A 19,990-nucleotide genomic window follows, 5' to 3' on the forward strand; every position below is an offset into this window, starting at 1 on the left:
ATCTGATAAGAGCAGGGCCCTGGAAATTAGCTGGAAGCAGTGGGATAGGCTCTTGTTCTACTCAATGCCCAATGTGCATTGCTTCTTTCTTGCCCTTATGGTTACGCTTCCTGCCGTCTCATACCTTTCTTGACTTTTCCTATGTTTCTATAAATATACTACCTGTTTTAAACTCTGGCTGTATTTATGCATATTTTCCACCTGCTTGACCCATTGTTAAGGGGCCTACACACATGGTGCTGAGCATTCTGAGCAGTGCTAGATTGCTCAGATCGCTCAGCACACAGCCCTGCAAGGTGATGTGCCGCTGAGTTATCTGTCAGGGCCAGTGCTCTCCGTGCAAACATTGCCCCTGACATCGGTGATTTATAGATTTATCCAGCATGCTGGATATTAAGTGCCGGAGTGATATGTGTCATGCTGGGCATTGCATCGCTAGCGCTATGCCCCTACACACGGAGTGGTGTAGGGACATTTTATAAGTGATCTAGTGAGATCGCTTAGAAATTGCCTGAGAATCGATATGTGTGTAGGCCCCATTAGACTCTGACATCTGATTACCAGTAAGTATCTAGCTCTATTATCCTATCCTATCCTATGCAATCCCCAGCCCGCTGCCCCATGCCCCCACACCCACATTGTTGTGTGCGAGTGCTCGACAAATAATCTATTTACAGTGGCCGCTCGCACACAGCGGCTGCCTATGTGCATAAATGACTGTGCACCTTCGCAGTCATGAAAAATCGCTCTCCTGCGAGTGCACACAAAGGAGCGTGCCAATCAGAATAGGCTCCATTACCCTAACTAGGTTTTTATTTCAGGTTATAAGTATCTTGCTGCAATGTCTTTCAAAGTGCTTACACACAGGAATTCTTCTATGCAAAGCCAAAATTAATTTGACAGCAATCACATATATAAATTAAATCTGTAAGAGATTCAAGAAAAAAATTTGCATATGTATGGAGCAGCTTTGTTTGGGACACATATAGAGGATTATCAGAGTGGACAGGATGAATTCTAGAATATTGCCACAATGTAGAAAAGTACCACAGTGCCATCTCTAATGTATACATTTATGAACACCAACTGGATCTATTTCATGTAACACCAATAGCATTCGAGTTTTATTGGCATTTGCAATACACTAAAGAGAAATACTTAGAGAACTTGAAAAAATGTTTAGCCAAAAGAAATCACAAATATACAAACATTTTCTTATGATTACATTTTGTAGAAATGATTCAGAAATTTGAAGAAATTCTCAAACACTTTATTATGAAATTTTCAAAGGAAATCAGAGTAAAATGAAGAGTGAATGTTTTTATAGTTAATCAAAACCCCTTGTGACTTTTATAATAAGTATATGCTTGGGTTATAAAAATAAATAGCAATAAGAAAAGGTTAAAATGATCAATGTTGTGTTACCCACTACTATAGGAATGGGATCATTCGTCAGACTGCATTTAGGTCTACAGTCATTAGGTCGACCCCACTAGGTCGACTGGCAGGAAGGTGGACCTGACTTAAGGTCGACATGGGCCAAGGTCGACATGACTTAAGGTCGAATTTGCATAAAAGTCGACATGAGGAAGGTCGACTGGTCATAAGGTCGACATGGGTTTTTCACTGTTTTTTTATCCGAATGTCGACACAGTCGACATGGACACAGTTGGCAATGAGAATCGGACCCTCGCATCGCTCGCTTCACTCGCAATGCTTCGGGCACGGTGCCTCGCTGCGCTCGGCACACTATTTTATTCTCCCACCACGCCCTAGTGGATGGTAGGGCATGAAATACCGCCTGTCGGCACATGTCGGCTCAAAAAACAGTGAAAAACCCATGTCGACCTTATGACCAGTCGACCTTCCTCATGTCGACCTTTATGCAAATTCGACCTTAAGTCATGTCGACATTGGCCCATGTCGACCTTAAGTCAGGTCGACCTTCCTGCCAGTCGACCTAGTGGGGTCGACCTAATGACTGTAGACCTAAGTTCATTCTAATAGATGACCGCTTCCCCTACTAAATATATTTCAGCGGAAATATGACAGCAGCACGTAATTTACTTTAGGACTACTGACAAATAGGACTATGCAATATGAACCTTAAAATAAATGCTACAAATTTATGAAGAATTCCTTGTAAAAAAAGAAATACCAAAATTAAGATTGTATGCCTCACATACAGTATTTCCGGCAAAGAATCATATGTTATAAAAATTGTAGATCATTATTGGGGGAATTGATCATAATCTGCATTAAGTGTTTTTTTTCTGCATAACATTTTCAAGGTGAAAAATATTATTTTGATGCAAATCTATGAACAACTTCTTATAAGGAGATGGGATCTGATAAGAGCAGGGCCCTGGAAATTAGCTGGAAGCAGTGGGATAGGCTCTTGTTCTACTCAATGCCCAATGTGCATTGCTTCTTTCTTGCCCTTATGGTTACGCTTCCTGCCGTCTCATACCTTTCTTGACTTTTCCTATGTTTCTATAAATATACTACCTGTTTTAAACTCTGGCTGTATTTATGCATATTTTCCACCTGCTTGACCCATTGTTAAGGGGCCTACACACATGGTGCTGAGCATTCTGAGCAGTGCTAGATTGCTCAGAACGCTCAGATCGCTCAGCACACAGCCCTGCAAGGTGATGTGCCGCTGAGTTATCTGTCAGGGCCAGTGCTCTCCGTGCAAACATTGCCCCTGACATCGGTGATTTATAGATTTATCCAGCATGCTGGGTATTAAGTGCCGGAGTGATATGTGTCATGCTGGGCATTGCATCGCTAGCGCTATGCCCCTACACACGGAGTGGTGTAGGGACATTTTATAAGTGATCTAGTGAGATCGCTTAGAAATTGCCTGAGAATCGATATGTGTGTAGGCCCCATTAGACTCTGACATCTGATTACCAGTAAGTATCTAGCTCTATTATAAAAATCACTTCCTAACTGTGAATAAGACTTTTAAGGAATCAGTCATGTTCAATAGAAGTCTTGATACCAATAAAGGATTCATTTCATAGGGGGAGATGGTATCAGGGTTTCCGCATATGCTCCTAATTGTCAAGAACCATGTTGTAAGATACTCCAATCTCTAAACATTGGCAATTACTTGTCTTAATCAGAAAACACATGAGTCTGGGTGATGTTGGTGTGACACAAGGGTGATTCAAAAGTCCACCTATTCTAAATGAAAATTATTACATGCCGGATATCTGTGATGCGAATCGCCACAAGAAAAAATCAACACAGAAAGGTCAACACATGTAAATGTGTGGCATTTCATTGGTGTCCATGTCGACACATGAGAATGAATATGAAAACATTCAAAAACTGAAAAATAAATCTTCAAAAACTCATGTCAACCTTTTTCATTGTCGACCATAGCCATGTCAGTGTTTTGCATGTGCCATTTAATCCTGGGGCTGCCGCGAATTGCGGGAGGGGGGGTCGCGGGGGGTGGGTGCCGCAAATCACGGGAGGGCGGAGTTCATGGGGGTTCCGGTGGGGGGTTGCCGCGAATTGCGGAAGGGGGGGGGGGGCGTGGGGGGTGCCGCAAATCGCGGGAGGGGGGGTTGCGGGGGTGTGTGACGCGAATCGCCACAAGAAAAAATCAACACAGAAAGGTCAACACATGTAAATGTTGACATAAGTGTGACACTTTATTTGTGTCCATGTCGACACATGACAATGAATATGGAAACATTAAAAAAATGAAAAATAAATCTTCAAAAACTCATGTCAACCTTTTTCATTGTCGACCATAGCCATGTCAGTGTTTTGCATGTGCCATTTAATCCTGGGGCTGCTGCGAATTTCGGGAGGGGGGTGCCGCGAATCGCGGGAGGGGGGTCGTGGGTGCCGCGAATCGCGCAAGGGGGGTTGCGGGGGTTCTTTTTGCCACGAATCGCGGGAGGGGGGGTTGCGGAGGGTGTTTTGCCGCGAATCGTGGGAGGGTGGTGTTGCGGGGGAGGGGGGGTTTTGCCGCGAATTGTGGGAGGGGGGGTCGCGGGGGGGGGGGGGTGTTTGCCGCGAATCGTGGGAGGGGGTCACGGGGGGGTATTTTTGCCGCGAATCGCGGGAGGGGGGGTCGCGGGGGGGGTGTTTGCCGCGAATCGCGGGAGGGGGGGTCGCGGGGGGGTTTTGCCGCGATATACACACACTCACACACTTTGCGTGACAGATGTAGCCAAATATATAAGAGATAAATATCCAGCCAATCAGCTCCTGACTTTTTTCAAACACAGCCTGTAACATGGCAGTTAACAGGTGATTGGCTGGACGTTTATCTCTCTTTATCACCCTTGCATTTATCTCTTGTTAAGGCTTTATACATCTGCCCCATGGTTCGCTATAAACATATGGTACAGAACATACAAAGCAGTAGGACACAGCTAATTAAAAGGAAACATTATTAAATATTTGAACTGAAAATGTCAAGCTACCGTATATAACAGAGGCAAGTCATTTCTCAAGGTACTACTTTAGCTCAGCCAGTGTGAAATAGACCAGGTCCACAGAGCCTTTAAGGTTAGCTGAGAATTGAGCTTCAATAATTTTGCACTTAAAAGAGACAAAGTTTGGCTGGCACTGTTTTGCAGCACAAACATAATTCATATCTGAAACAGTAGCAATCCTAATTATAGAAAGATTTATTAATATCTGCAACAGAAACTGTTTATAGAGTTTTAATATTTTGCTTATACTGCCAATTTCTAAAATATAAACATTAGGGTCCTAATGAAGTTAAAAGTAAATCAGGAATTACACTAAAGCAATATGCACAGGAATATATATTATACACATACACACACACACCAATCTAGCACAGTTATAACCACTTTATTTCTTTTTTTACGATAAGAAATCTTCAACCTGTGAGTGTAACAAGTAATAAATATAGAGTTCAGTGTCCTGTGATTTTGTGTTTATGAGATGTGAACCAATTTCCCCGCTGTCAATCAGCGGTGGAGGGCAGCATGTTGCTAGCAGTAGATCAATTTCCTGGTCATGGAGCCGGCATCTGCAAAGTCAAAGTTGGGTTAGGTGTCAGGCCACTCCTAGCCACATTATTGATCATTGCCCCCTCTCCACCCCCTTTAGTTCACGTTCATGTCTCAAAATCTCCAAATTAACCCTACAATCACCTTCAGGACCACAATTTGCTGCCCATTGTCACGATCCCAACAGTTGAAAAAAAATGTATTCAAAACATGTGCCAACCCTTGACATGTATCTCAAGTGCCTAGTGGGACATCCTCCACTGTGCACAGTGCAGTGGAACACACACTAGGGGTATCGTACAATAGCAGGTGTGGTGAATGATTAAACAGCACTGAATAATTAATTTAATTTATATCATGTTCATGTGGGAAGTGGATGTTTATTAGTTGGTCTAGGAAATGGAGGGGTCTAAAGCATCAGCATCTACTAAGCAGAGCTGGTACTTGTGTAGTTTCACGGCGCCGGAAGTGCAGAGGCTCGCGTGCCGCTCCAGCTATGAAACTTGGCAGCCTGCCAGAGGCTCTGTTTCACTGTGCGCGTGCCGCTCTAGCTCTGTCTGACTGAGCTCGAGCCGCTCTAGCTGTACGTAAACAGCGTAGCGGCCGGCCAGCAGCAGCAGCAGCGCTGCCCAGGCGCTGACAGGTCAATGTCACTGTGGCACTTGTAGTTCCACAGTGAAATAGGCAGCGCCTGGGCACCGCTGACAACGGGGGTATGTTAAAGTGGACACCCCGGCACAGCGATGCAGGGGCTTCTAAACTGTACGTGAGATTCAGACGCAACTGCGTCTGAATCTCAAGTCACATAGATAGCCGCTAAGAAGCCGGAAAGCCTGGATTCAGACGTGGCACTAGGGGAACACTATTGAAACCCACCCTCAGTGCCACTAGTGGACGCCACAGCTGTGGACGTGTAAATCCCACTATCCACGCCCACCTGAAGCGTGGCGAGTGCAGCGGTACGCGTCCTACGACCTTTTCATACCCCCACTATCCACGTCGGCGTGGAGTTGAGAATAGATTAGTGTGGCGAGCGCAGCGAGCCACCGAGCCCGAAGTGTGGCGAGCGGACGCGGATACCTTCACAGCTATCCGCGTCCCCTGGCGGACTTCACAGGTGTCAGCGTCCGCTCGCCACGCACCGAGCCCGAAGCGTGGCGAGCGGACGCTGACACATGTGAAGCCGCCAGGGGACGCGTATAGCTGTGAAGGTATCCACGTCCCCTCGCGGGGCGCGCTGCGCTCGCCACGCTTCGGGCTCGGAGGCTCGCTGCGCTCGCCACACTAATCTATTCTCAACTCCACGCCGACGTGGATAGTGGGGGTATGAAAAGGTCGTAGGACGCGTACCGCCGCCGCTCGCCACGCTTCGGGTGGGCGTGGATAGTGGGATTTTCACGGTCCACAGCTGTGGCGTCCATTAGTGGCACTGAGGGTGGGTTTCAGGCTTCTTAGCGGCTATCTATGTGACTCGAGATTCAGACGCAGTTGCGTCTGAATCTCGCATACAGTTTAGAAGCCCCGGCATCACTGTGCCGGGGTGTCCACTTTAACATACCCCCATTGTCAGCGGTGCCCAGGCGCTGCCTAATTCACTGTGGAACTACAAGTGCCACAGTGACATTGACCTGTCAGCGCCTGGGCAGCGCTGCTGCTGGCCGGCCGCTACGCTGTTTACATACAGGTAGAGCGGCACGAGCTCAGTCAGACAGAGCTAGAGCGGCACGCGCACAGTGAAACAGAGCCTCTGGCAGACTGCCAAGTTTCATAGCTAGAGCGGCACGCGAGCCTCTGCACTTCCGGCGCCGTGAAACTACACAAGTACCGCAGAGCTCAGCACAAGCCGTTCAGTCTCTGACCTCTTGTACAAAATCTCATGAGACTTAATCAGCTCCCAGTAATGCACTGCACACTTGTGCAGTCAGTGTGCCTTGGCTACCATTTTTTAGCACCATTAATCATTGTCACATTGGCAGATACGTGAAGCTGCAGCACTACCCCACAACCATGCACAAAACCTTTAGCTTAAAAAAATATATATTTTTGGGATAAATACATGACAACCAAAGGGGCCCCTAGATAGAGGGGGCCCAGGGGTACTGACCTCCTGTGCCCCCCACCCCCCCTAATCTTCTGGCCCTGAGTGTGGTTATATTTTTTACTGGATCGGTCATTGCCCAATTTCTGTGAATTAAATGCATATGGTTACAGCTGCTATGGATTTAATTGAGGAGTATGTACAGCTATAAATGACTTGTTATATGTATGTATAAAATAGGACATTCCAATACAGGAAATTAAATACTGTGGTCAGTGCCATCACAAACTATAGTAACAAAAGAGTAGTGACAACACACACACAAATATACACTAGAGAGGAACAGCACTCAAAAAGGAAGTTTCCTTGCCCAGCCAAGCTTTCTCAGGTCAGTCACACTGCCCCAATCCACAAGAAACATTATTGGACAGCACTCAGGGTCTTTCAATAAGCAGCTATTATATTTGAGTAATTTTAAAGAAAAAAAAACATATCTACATAATCATCAGAACTATAGAACCTACAAACATGCACTGTACATGAAATACATTTACAGCCTGTTATATATAAATATATAATGCCATGAAAAAATTGAATTCCAAACATTGTATCCAGTTAGATCTCCCAAGTATCTAGATACAAAACTGTTACTTTGTACAAGGTCTAACCCAGAAATAAAGGAATATATTTCAGCTTTAGAAGATTTATTTTTTAAAGGCATATTACAACTCCATCCATGTCTGTATATCCACAGAACCTTGAGCATACCTCACAACATGACCCTCTCCAGGAGGGACACATTGCTCTGCTCCTGGACTTCCCTCTCAATGGCCCTTATTCTGGTTGGTGCGGCCGGAGCCGCACACGGTGCTCCGGCCGCACAAACCAATCCCCGCCCACGAGACGGATCGCCACGGCCGTCCGTACACGGACGGCTGGCGATCCGCATAAAAATGGTGGGGCGTACGCCTCCACCATGGTGGGAGCTGCCCCCTGCATTCGATGGTCGTCGACCATCGAAGGCAGGGCCGCACGCCACAGCAGCTCCCGCAAGCTGAGACCACACGGACAATCGTCCGTGTGATAGCTTGTATGGGGGCTGAGAGCTGACATCCGGCGACGTCAGCTTTCCGCCCCCATCAGTGGCGTCATACCCTGATTAGCATGCATACGCCCCGCGTTTGCATGGGAACGCCCATGAAACGCGGGGCGTATACATAGGGAAATGAGGGTATGAAGCCCCTCACGCCCCTATACGCCCCCTTTGCGGCGGACGAAATACGTCTGCGGCGAATGGGGCTGCACATGCGCAGATTGACCTGGGGGGCTGCGCATGTGCAGACTAAAAACATCGGCGGTACGGCCGCACGCGGGCCGTACCGTCCGATTCAGAATAAGGGCCAATGTATGATTGCTGTCACCTGTGTGAACTGGTTAAGTGATAAGAAAGGTGTTTCACCACAGGAAATGGCAATCATACATTAAAAGGGAAGTCCATGAACAGAGCATGCTGTCTCTCCTGGAGAGCGTCATGTTGGGATGTATGCTTGAGCCAGGAGGATTTGAGAGCATGTGATTTTTATATGCAGTTCATGCACTTTTCATTTGAGGGAGACTCATGCAAAATGTGACTAACAATTGTAGGGGGCTGTTGAGAGATTTGGGAGACTGGGACCATGTTTTTTTCTTTAATTTTCAATTCACAAGTTACTTATTTATTTCTATTTCTTTTATACTTTTGTACTGATTATGCATTTATTTCATACACAAAAGTTGAGGTTCCCAAACCCAAACCAATCAGGTAATTAGAAAGTGTCTCTATACGTTATAAATGTCAGGTATGCTGCTGTTGCTGGTTTTGTTATGAAGCTGTTGCTCAGCAACCTGGACTGGGTTCTCTGTGCAGCAGTCCACCTGTACTGGATATTTCATAAGCTGTTTACCCTTCATTAGGGATTCTGATCAGCTGCTCCTTACCGGTGGTATTTCCTGTTTAGCTCCTGGTGAGTGTTCAGCATTAGCTGCACACAGTAAAGCTTCTTGGTGCATTCCCAGCCTGAGTTCCAAGCTATGTGTCTGCGGCCCAGCCTCCTGTTTCCAGCATACCTCAGCCTGTATTCACTGTCTAAGTTGCCAGTCTGAAGTTTCTATGCCTGTAGTTGAAATCCACTACAGCAAGCTGCATCTCCTAGTGTTCCTGGTCCTCTGTACCTCCACGAATCACTTACTCCGGGTGTTGTGAGTCCTGCGGGCCTTCAGCACATTGCGGCTTGGTCTTATGTTTGTAAACAGTCATTTTATGTATATTTTTTGTCTGGGTTGTTTATTTTATGTTTGCCCGTTATTAGGGGTTATTATTCACTACAAGGTACCAAATGTTCTTTTGTATGCAACAAGGTCGCTTCTGGTACTCGCTATTTAGCGGTGAAGTCGCCTCTGGTCTTATCCGCAACAAGATCGCTATTGTTCTTGTGTGTGCAACAAGGTCACTTCTGATTTTTGTGTGCTTTCTTATTACTCTCTTTTCCTTAGCTTTTCAGGTAGCCTTCTAGTTTTATTTAGTTAGTTTTCCTCTTGCCTTCCCTAGATTCCACTGGTGCCTTGTTTCCCTGTAAGACCTGGCAGCACCGGGTTTGGGACGGACCTCATTTGCCCCTTCAAACATGGCTGTTAAAGGTGAAGCCTTAGCACCACAGGTATCCAGTTGTTTCATGAGTAGACAATAGAGTTAGCTGTTAGAGTAGGGGTTTGTGACCTTTTCCTATACTGGTCACAGCTTGTTTTTTGTTATTCCCATATGCCAATCATATAGCCATACCCCAGTCATGTGATCTGCATTCTCACCTCTATGCTCCTGGTTACTGTCAGTTACTAGTGTCAGTCCTGAAGGAGCCCATACATGCTCCGTTCTGTGCGTCCCTTTTGTACTTTTAAAGTACACATCGTATCGCATTGCATGCCTTGTGCATGCATTGTGCATGCAATGCGATGCAATACAATGTAAAGCTAGTACAAAAAGTATGTGCAGCACATACTTTTTGTACTGTACTATGAGATGCGCGGGAGCGCGCATCTCATAGTACAGAACGGACGGAGCACAGAACTGAGCGTGTATGGGCTCCTTAAGTCCTATTTTCTGTTTCGTTTTACTCATTTTTTATGTATGATCATCCTGCAACTGCTCCAGATACCTTATTGCTCTAGTTCCCTGTTCTATCCTTATAGAACCAGGGCTAATCATAACATTAACACTGGCACATTACTGGAGTATAGCAGGATGACTCCTGCACTGCATAATCCAGTCCAGTCTTCGGGTTCCAGCCAAAGTATGGAAGAAGATCCAGTTATAGTCCTGTGGGGCAGACTGATTCCAACAACAATACAATGCTTTGTGTTATGTATGTTATACATTGAACATGGTGGATTAGTGGTTTTATTTGATTTGTAATAAGGATTATGGACTTTCTAAAAGAAATAAAATCATAAATGACCATTATTATTATAAAAAAAAAAAAAACACACAATACATCCTATTGTGATTGTGAACTACAAATACAGTATATATGTTTCAGCCATGTAAAAGTAACATTCTAATTTTAACCCTTAGGAACTCCCAGAAGATCTGAGAGAACAAACATATCTGAAAGAATGGCATATTCATAAAACTCGAATACAAACCATTCCTGAGTACATCCAATTATTTGAAGAGATGAAAGTCTTGGATTTGTCTCAGAATAAAATTACATGGCTTCCCCCTGAAATAGGTAAGTACAAAGAATGTGTCATTTCTATCATCAGAGAAGTAATCATGTAAATCTTCTGACAAAATAGGAAGGGCCCCCTCTTATAACTTGAACTCCTGGCATTCCTGGTGAGATCTCTGGTGTACCCATCACAGGCTGCAATACTTTAAATGTGAATTTTGTTTATGATAAATTATACTTGTTATACTGCAATCCTGGATCCGGGCCTGGGACTGGAGTCCCTCTAGTTACCCCCTGACGGTGGCCCTATATATATATGTATTGTTCTGAATATAGTAGCAGAAATATAATGGCTAGAGTGAACTGACTGATACCGTGTTCTCACTGCCAGTGAGAAATACACATCTTTTTCCCGGCATTAAAATGCTGCAGGGACGGACCCCCGTTCTCACTGCAAGGCAAATTCCTGGGTGAAGAAGTTCTACCCGGAAATTTGCCTTTTAAAACAGGTGTTTCTGCAGTGTGAACGGGTCAACCCATGTCTGCATACCCGGATCTCAAACACGGGTAAAAAGAAGGGTTTTTACCCGTGTATGAGATCCGGGTATGTGACCCGTTCACACTGCAGAAAAACCTGTGTTAAAAAGCCAAATTCCTGGGTCGACATGATAGACTTTAGTCTTATACTTTAGTCTTATACAGCTTTTTTATGTTTTGTATGAATATAACATTTATAAATAAAGATTGAATAAAAAAAATTATAAAAAGTTTGCGATACCAATGTTACAGCTTTTTTATGAACTTATGCAGAGGTAGGAGTTTGCGTGCTCCAGATTAAAAAGTTTTTGCTGTAGTGCAGTGGAAACTATCCCTTACTATGTATGCGGGTTGTAGCTGGCTTCCACGTTTTTTGCCCACTGCGGCTCTGGCTTCAATGTTTGTGGCTTCAGCGGTGCATGTGGCTATTTCCAGTCACGGCAATACGGCAGTACGGGCTTCCAGTCACAGGAGTGAGCATCAGTACAGCAGCTGGCTCCAACTATATGTACAGCAGGCTATGCAAGGGTCCAATGCTGGGATAGACAGACAGTGGTCGAAGTGGGCCGGTATGCAACGGTGTGGCACACCTGCACTTCTTTACCACTGATCCAAGAAAATGTTCTATTTTTACCATGCAGTAGCAACCTTGTACAGCAGATCAAGGGGGAGAATGGCCACTCTGCTGAACTTGCATAAGGGCAGCTCTGTGCACTATGTGATACTATTCCCCTCCTCTACCCTTCACTCATTTGTGCCACTGGTCCTGTGTGATCTTCTGCTGATGCTGGATCCGTGGCGGGTGGCCTTCCCCTTGCCACACACCACCACATACCTTCTGGGTGGTCCAACTTTTTAAACGCTGCCGCTGGATCCACGACGGGTGGTCTGGCTCCCCCTCCACCGTATTCCTGCTGGGTGCTCTCAATGATGCTGCTAAATCCACACAAAATATAGGAAAGATATCAGTGATTATATAAAATTATCCTCCTTTCTCTCTTCACTGTACTGAATTTTTTTACCCAATCACTCTTAATTACACCTCAGTGTCTGCATCTGTTTCTCTCCTGCCCCTCAACCGTTCTTCTTGGTGTTGTTTTAATCTTTCTCTATTTTTAAACTTTAGCTCCTGCTCCTCCATGGACCCATTTACAGTTGTTGCAGATATTGACATTGACACCAGTGCCCACTGTGCGCTTGGCACTGTGTTGAGGGCATGTCTGCACTTTGAATGTAATATGCATGTGTGACGGGCTTGTGTTTTAAACTGTAATAATGATTTATCTTTTGGGAGGGAGGGGGAGAAGTGTTGGTATATGTGGTAGTTGGTATAGCGATTGCATGGGGGGTGGGGGGCAGGATGAAGGCAGGCAGGGGGCGTTCACATGGGAACACCCTGCATGTCCTGAGTGTACCCACAAAAATTCTGGGTGCGCCCAGGAAAACTCTGGGCATTCCCATGCAAACATGGGCGGGCACCTGCCTTCTGGGGGTGGGAGTCTGACATCACAGGACATCAGCCTCCCATCCAGTTCTTGGACCAGAAGACCAGAAGTCTAGAAGTACTGTAGAAGTAATTTGATGTTCGGCGACCACCAATTGATTTTGGGCTCGCACACTACCCTGCGAATGGATGTTTATGAGTGCGGTGGGGAAATTGGCAAGGCGGCCGGGGTTGGGCATCTGTATGCCCAGCAGGTGGCATTAGAAGGCTTGCTAAGCAGTGAACTATCGCTGCTTTGCGAGCCAAACTGAATGACCCCTAGGCCTGTTTTACGGGTTTTTCTTATCATACTGTGACTTGATGTTATTATATAGCTGTGCTGTGAGGATTGTAAACTATTACAAACAAGAAGATATACCATAGTCACCTGTATTAGGTTGTTGCCATAACCATTTGAAAATAATGGGTGGGTTGTAAGAGAAAAGTAAATTCAAAAACTAACTTTGGCGGAGAGATAGATAAGATTGGTTTAAATTATCACTAAGAACACTGATCAATATATGTATATGCCAGGGTGTAATATCTTGAATGTGAAAAGTTAAAATGGTAAAAAAATCTAAATATCGGATGAATATACATAATAGGTAACATACTGTAAGACACCATTGTAAAATACATTTATTCTAATGTTATATAACATGTAAATCCTAATTTTTATAAACGTGACATTGCATTTCTGCAATAATAAAAATGTGACTTTTTTCTATTTAAAATTATTAAATATTCTAACGAATGAATAATACAACACAATTACAATCACAACATGTATACCACCTAATAACTCCATTTGGTTTAGAGGAGATTGTATGACTCTCTGCATGTCTGTGTCTGTATGACTCAGTGTCTTAATTGTCTCACACACTTTAAACCCTATATCCAGTTCAGTGAATTTATATATGTTACATACTGTACATGTTGGAACTTTCTGGATCTAACCTCATGGACACTGGTGCATAGCACCTGTCAAAATGATGATATATTTATATTTTTTTATCAGTAGTTGATTTCATTATACAGATACATACATATAGAGTAATCCTCATCTAGCCCTTTAATAGGCTTAAATTAGCCAGAGCTGTCAAATTTAATCCTCTGCTAATCCCCTACTGTATTGTTCTATGTATGGTATTGCAGCTGAGAACAATAGATGATAATAAGCCTTGGTGAGACATGGCTCACCATGGCTCTCCTGAGAAGGCTAGTTGAAGAAGGCTCCATCTGTATATAATACTATTAAATAGTACTTAGCATATTTCAAGTCACCTTAGTTTACCCCATGCTCATCCTACCATTATTCCACCCCTACTACCCACATTTCCATCCCCTCCATCCCCTCCATGCTGTCATCCTAATCTTGCACCACTGTATTACTTAATTTATTTTCCTACTGCTGTATTAATTGATCCCCATTGCCATTCCATCCTAGTGCAGTAGTCTCCAGGCTCAGACTATTCTACCTCTGGTACTATATACAGGCTGTCTCATTACTGCAGTAGGAGTCATTAAGGGGCTGCATTCACCCTGGCTCCCACTGTTCATTACAGTTTAGGGCATTATATAAAAGATAAGCAGCCAAATGTCAGTCTAGAATAAGTGGTTCCCAAACGTTGTGCCTCAGGACACCCTTGGGTGCCTCAGGACACTTGCATTGGTGTCTCAGGTTGCTGGTCCAGGACCAATTCAAATTATTTATGGTCAATGTACAGTAACAAGCAAAACCAGTGCTGGTGGCTGCTAATCATAATATATGTGTATAAACAGAAACAAATATTGTCCATCACAATATAACTGACCATAAGGATGACATGTAAATACAATTTTCTTATTTAATTTGTTGCAGATTTTCTCAAAAAGAAATGTTTGGCCTAGGGGTGTCTTGAAGAAATGTTGATGCTCTAGGGTGCCGTGATTCAAAAACAGTTTGGAAAACACTGGTCTAGAAGCTGCACACTACAGTTGAGGGGAGGCTCTGCTGGTCTTAGAGCTCTTATTGGCCACTAGATTGTCATAAAGGGTGGCCCAAGCCTTCACATCCTTCCCACTTTCCCATGCTCACAGTCACCTAATTTAAATAATTTTGGGCATTTTGGAGACGTGACTCATGAAACATCTATGTGACATGCATGCACGTGGTGATGTGTGCCCACATGGTGAATGCCAGTAAATAGAATAATCCACCAACAAAATAGTAATTCTCAGGTGTAGGACATTATAGAAAATAAAAAATGTATATGAAAATATGAGAAATAGGATCCAAGATCAAACAAATGAACATAGGCTCCAACCACCAGAGCTATTATTAGGGCAAAAACTGTAAGATGGTGAATTAAGGTTATGGACTTCTGATAGATGATGCAAAAAGAACTACTATAAAATGGTGCCAGGTACACAATCACCACATACATTGATGAAGTCATCATTGACAAAATGCATTTTCATATAAGTGTGCTGACATCACAATATGCAAGTAGGACTGCTGACCTGGGGAACGGAGACATGGATAATATGCAAGACTTACCTCTTGGATGGAAAGAGCTGAGTTCAGAATTCACTGACCGGTGGCAGGCAAATTAATAATTTTAAGACTATTTTAATTTATGTACTTTTTACTACTATTAGATATTTCTACTGTACTTCACTATGCTGTGTACCCTTTCTTTTTATCCAAATAGAATTATCACATGTCTCCTGAGGAGGAAGTAATAAAGGTGAGCTGCATATAGTAAAGAAGGACTTGGACATTATCTAACTAACTAACTATCTAACTAATTAACTAACTAACTAAGGACCTGTTTCTACTAAAACATCTGTTTACTAACAACTGCAGATGGTGATACACTACACCATACTGTAATATATTAGGAAGCCAATGAACAGTTAGTTTTTTTTAACAGGGGTCAGATTGTGGATAGATGACCACCAGAGCATCTCTAAAATGCCAGATCTTGCAATGTGTTACTAGCACACAAAGCAGTCCAAGTAAGAACAATTGGTGAAAGAACAACAGAGCCATGGGTGCCAAAGGTTCACTGAATAAAACTAGAAAACCTAGCCCATCTGGTCCGATCCAGCAGTGGAGCTCCTGTAGCACATATTGCTGAAAAAGTTATTACTGGCTATGATAGAAAGGTATCAAAATACGCACAACACATTGCAGTTTGTTACTTATGGAAGCACATAGCCTCCGATTGGTTAGCATGCCCTTGCTGATCCCTGTCCACTGTCAAAAGTACCTACAATGAGCATGTTAGTGTCAGAAAGATACAATGGAGCAGTAGAAGGACGTGGTCTGGTTTGAAGTATCACATCTTTTTTATTACATGGATATGATCTATCCATATGATGCATGTGCATCATTTACCCAGGGAAGAGATGACACCAGGTTGCAAAATGTGAAGAAGGCAAGCCAGCAGTAGCAATGTGATGTTATTTATTTACTGTATTTATTAACAGTTTCTTATATAGCGCATACATATTCCGCAGTGCTTTACAGAGAATATTTGAAGATTCACATCACTTCCTGCCCCAGTAGAGCTTACAATCTATATTCCCTACCACATAAACACGCACAGACACATGCATTCTAGGGTTAATTTGTTGGGAGCCAATTAGCCTACCAGTATATTTTTGGTTTGTGGGAGGAAACTGGAGTACCCAGAGGAAACCCATTCAAGAGCAGCTCATCCAGGATGGCACATCAATGCAAGCTGTGGCAAGAAGGTTTGCTGTGTCTGTCAGCGTAGTGTCCAGAGAATGGAGGCACTACCAGGAGACAGTGGAGGAGACGTGGAGAAGACCGTAGGAGGGCAACAACCCAGCAGCAGGAACGTTACCTCCACCTTTTTGCAAGGAGGAACAGGAAACATCGGTCACTTTATAAAAGTACATTGTTTCAAATCTGTGGAGTGCCGCTGTATGATTGCAGTCTGGCACTCTCCTAAACTGTTGGTAATGAACCCCGCTTCCCTCAGGAACAATGTACAGGTGGAAGAAATTAATCCTGACTGCAGCACTCCAAGGAAAATTTTGTATTGAAAGCAGAAAAAAAAAACCTCCAACATTTCAGGGCTATTACACCCCTTTGTCAAGGTACAAAAGTGCCAGTAAATAAAATCAAGTGTTTACCTTAAACAGTGCAGGTAGGCCATCCCCCTAACCTCTCTCTGGCAGGGCTAGCATCTGTCCGTGGTTGATGCATGTATCAGATGTCAACGGAATATAAATATAAATATGCATAATAAAACAAGCCAGTAGGCTCATTGGTGGAGATTTTAGCCATATAACCATAAACTGAAAACAGACTCTCTTTCTTGCTAGGAACTCATTTCTGCATGCAAAAGTGTATTTTAGAATAAAAAATTGTCTTAGTACACGTGTTGTCAGACCACAGCGTACTGATTAGGTGTCAGCACCAGGGTTTTCTGTGTTCCTGGCTGTGACCTGGGTGGGCCAGTGGAGGGTGCTGGAAACAGGAAACAGGGTTGTTTGATGTATTGTAAGGACATGGACTGGGATACCAGGGGACAGCTGAACCAGAGGGTTGGCAGAGACCAGGAACAGGGGCGCGGAGTCTAACTTGCTGGTGGTTTTCACCAGGGAGCCCCTCAAGGAGCTTTCGACTTACTGTAGTTGCACCCACCGAGCAGGTCATGGCCCCCTGCCCTGGTCCTCTGGAACAAGCTGACTGGTGACAGAGGACTTTGGGGAATGTATACTGGAAGTCTTGAGAAAGTCTTAGAATTTAATGATTGTCAGTCTGGAAGAGGGTTAATGGTCATTGGTGTGGAAGCTGGTGATGACCTGGGAGCCGGAGGGGAGTGTTGTCTGCCTGAAAGCCGGTGACAGTTGTCGATGCCCTTTGTGCTGGAGAGAGGTGTTGACGGCCTGAGAGCTGGAGATGCTTGTCAACAACCTGGGATGGCCTGGGAGCCAGAGATGAATGTCGACGGCCTGGGAGCCAGAGATGCTTGTCGATGGCCTGTGTGCCAGAGAGCAGTGGCGTAACTATAGAGGGTGCAGGGGATGCAGCTGCTATGGGGCCCAGGGCTTGGGGGGGCCCCAAAAGCAATCCCCTGCACCCTTCTTATTTTTTGCCAGCTCACACACCATCCCCACTGCTGCTGAAGCTGGCACCAGGGTACAGGAGACCTAACTGTTAGTACTGGGTCGGGGGGGAGAATAACTCTCTCCCCATCTCCCCCCCCCACACCCCTCTTTTTCACTCTCTCAGCATCCCCTTTCTCTTATCTCTCCCATGCTCTACCCCTGCTGTATCTCTCTTTTTTTTCTCTCCATTCCCCCTCTCTCTCGCCTGCTCTTTCCCCTACCCCCTCTTTCTCTCAACGCTCTCTCATTCCACCTCCATAACACCTCTCTTTTCCATGAAGGCCTCTCTCTTTTCCTGAGCATCCCTCTCTCCCTACTCCTCTCTTTTTTCCCTCTTGGGGAGGAATGTACCAAGCACTGGTGGTACATCCTGCCGCCCATAGCCACAATGCTCATCACATATGTACTCACATATGTAATGATCAACGCAAATGGCAGCTCTTCTAATAAGAACTGTCCTTTGCGATCCCCACCACTTTCGGATCTGTGACCTGGAAGTCCCTTTGCACATGCGCAGAGATGTGGGCAACCTCTGGACACATTGGGAGGGATCCATAGCAGATCCCTTACACAGCAGTGATGCATAGAGAAGCCCATACACTTCTATAGTGTTACCCCCCCCCCCCCACACACACACACACACACACACACACACACACACTTCGCAGGAGCCATGTGTAGGGGGCTTTAGTGCATTACAAATTGTGGTGGTTTTACCGCATTTCTACTGTAGTCCAACCTGACCTTTGTCTTTTACTTCCCTCACTGTTTCTTTTGCCACCCCCCCCCACCAAGGGTCATTGTAGTGATAATGGGGGGCCCTTTTAAAATTTTTGCTATGGGGCCCATAAAGTCCTAGTTACGCCCCTGCCAGAGAGGGATGTCAATGGCCTTGGAGCTGGAGAGGAATGTCGATGGCCTTGGAGCTGGAGTTGCTTGTCAACAACCTGGGAGCCAGAGAGGGATGTTGATGGCCTGGGAGCTGGAGATGCTTGTTGATGGCATGGGAGCCAGAGATGATTGTCGACGGCTTAAGAGCCGGTGGTGGTTTTAGACTATCAGGACACAGGTGGTGTAGTTTAATGACTTATCACAGTAGCAAGTAGTTGGCCTGGGAGCCAATGGTGGACGGCTGTCCTGGGGGCCAGTAAGAGTTAGCTGGCCTGGGAGCCAGCAGTGACCTCTGCTGGTGATGGCTGGATGCGACTCAATCAATGGGATGAAATGAGCAGGAGGCAAACTGCAGGTGGTGGGTTAACCAGCAACAGTACTGGAGCAGCAGCAGCAGATCACAGGTAGTTATAACACTGGAGCACAGGATAGCCTGGAGCCTAGGAACTCTGACACTTGAGACAAGCACACAGAAAACAGAACAGGTAATTTGGAATGCTGGGAGCCTTGCTTATATTTCCTCCTTGCTCAGATGTGATTCGCTGCAGCACCAATCAGAACCAGGAAGTACCTGTGTACACCTTGGTCCAGAGATCAGGTGTACAGGTCAAAGTTCAGGTCAGCAGACAGTGCGATTGCTTCAGCCTGTCAGCTGACCGAAGGTGTCATGAATGTGCCCATACAGCGATGGCCAGCGTGGAATCAGCGTGAGACACCAAATGGGGAACTGAGGGACAAAGAAAACATTGCACCATGAATTGTGGCTGAGAGAAACACAAAGTGCGGACCTGCGGCACAGGACACACCAGCACCATGGTAAAGGGTGCTGCTGCAGACGTGGCCGCACACCGCGATTCCTGAAAGTACCCCCTCCCCTTTAAGGGTGGGCACCGAACACACATTGGGCTTGGATAGATTCTCTTGATGGAACTTATCCATCAGACGAGGGTTGTGGACATCGTTCGCAATGGCCCAACTTCTTTGGTCATGAGCCAAGTCCATTGGCCTTGAACAAACTGTCAGTAATGGGGTTTTCTGTGTAGCTGGCTGTGATCTGGGTGGGTCAGGGATGCTGGAAACACGGAACAGTGTTGTTTGATGTATCGTGGGAACATGCACTGGGACATCAGGTGTCATGGCAGCACCCATACAGCGATGGGCCAGCGTGGAATCGCCGCGGGCCACCGAACGGGGACCCAGG

At 45.2% G+C, this 19,990-nt stretch overlaps 1 protein-coding gene across 1 annotated transcript in view; it reads left to right on the top strand.

The window, feature by feature from the left end:
- Positions 1–19,990, top strand: part of LRRC2 (leucine rich repeat containing 2) — a 315,710-nt gene that overhangs the window by 198,188 nt on the left and 97,532 nt on the right. Inside the window, exon 4 of the mRNA XM_083158350.1 lies at positions 10,655–10,811. Within this exon, the coding sequence (XP_083014476.1) occupies positions 10,655–10,811 (157 nt within the window). The remainder of the gene's footprint in view (positions 1–10,654; positions 10,812–19,990) is intronic.

Source organism: Crinia signifera, chromosome 1, assembly GCF_055691185.1.
Source record: "Crinia signifera chromosome 1, ASM5569118v1, whole genome shotgun sequence".
NCBI classification, from domain to species: Eukaryota; Metazoa; Chordata; class Amphibia; order Anura; family Myobatrachidae; genus Crinia; species Crinia signifera.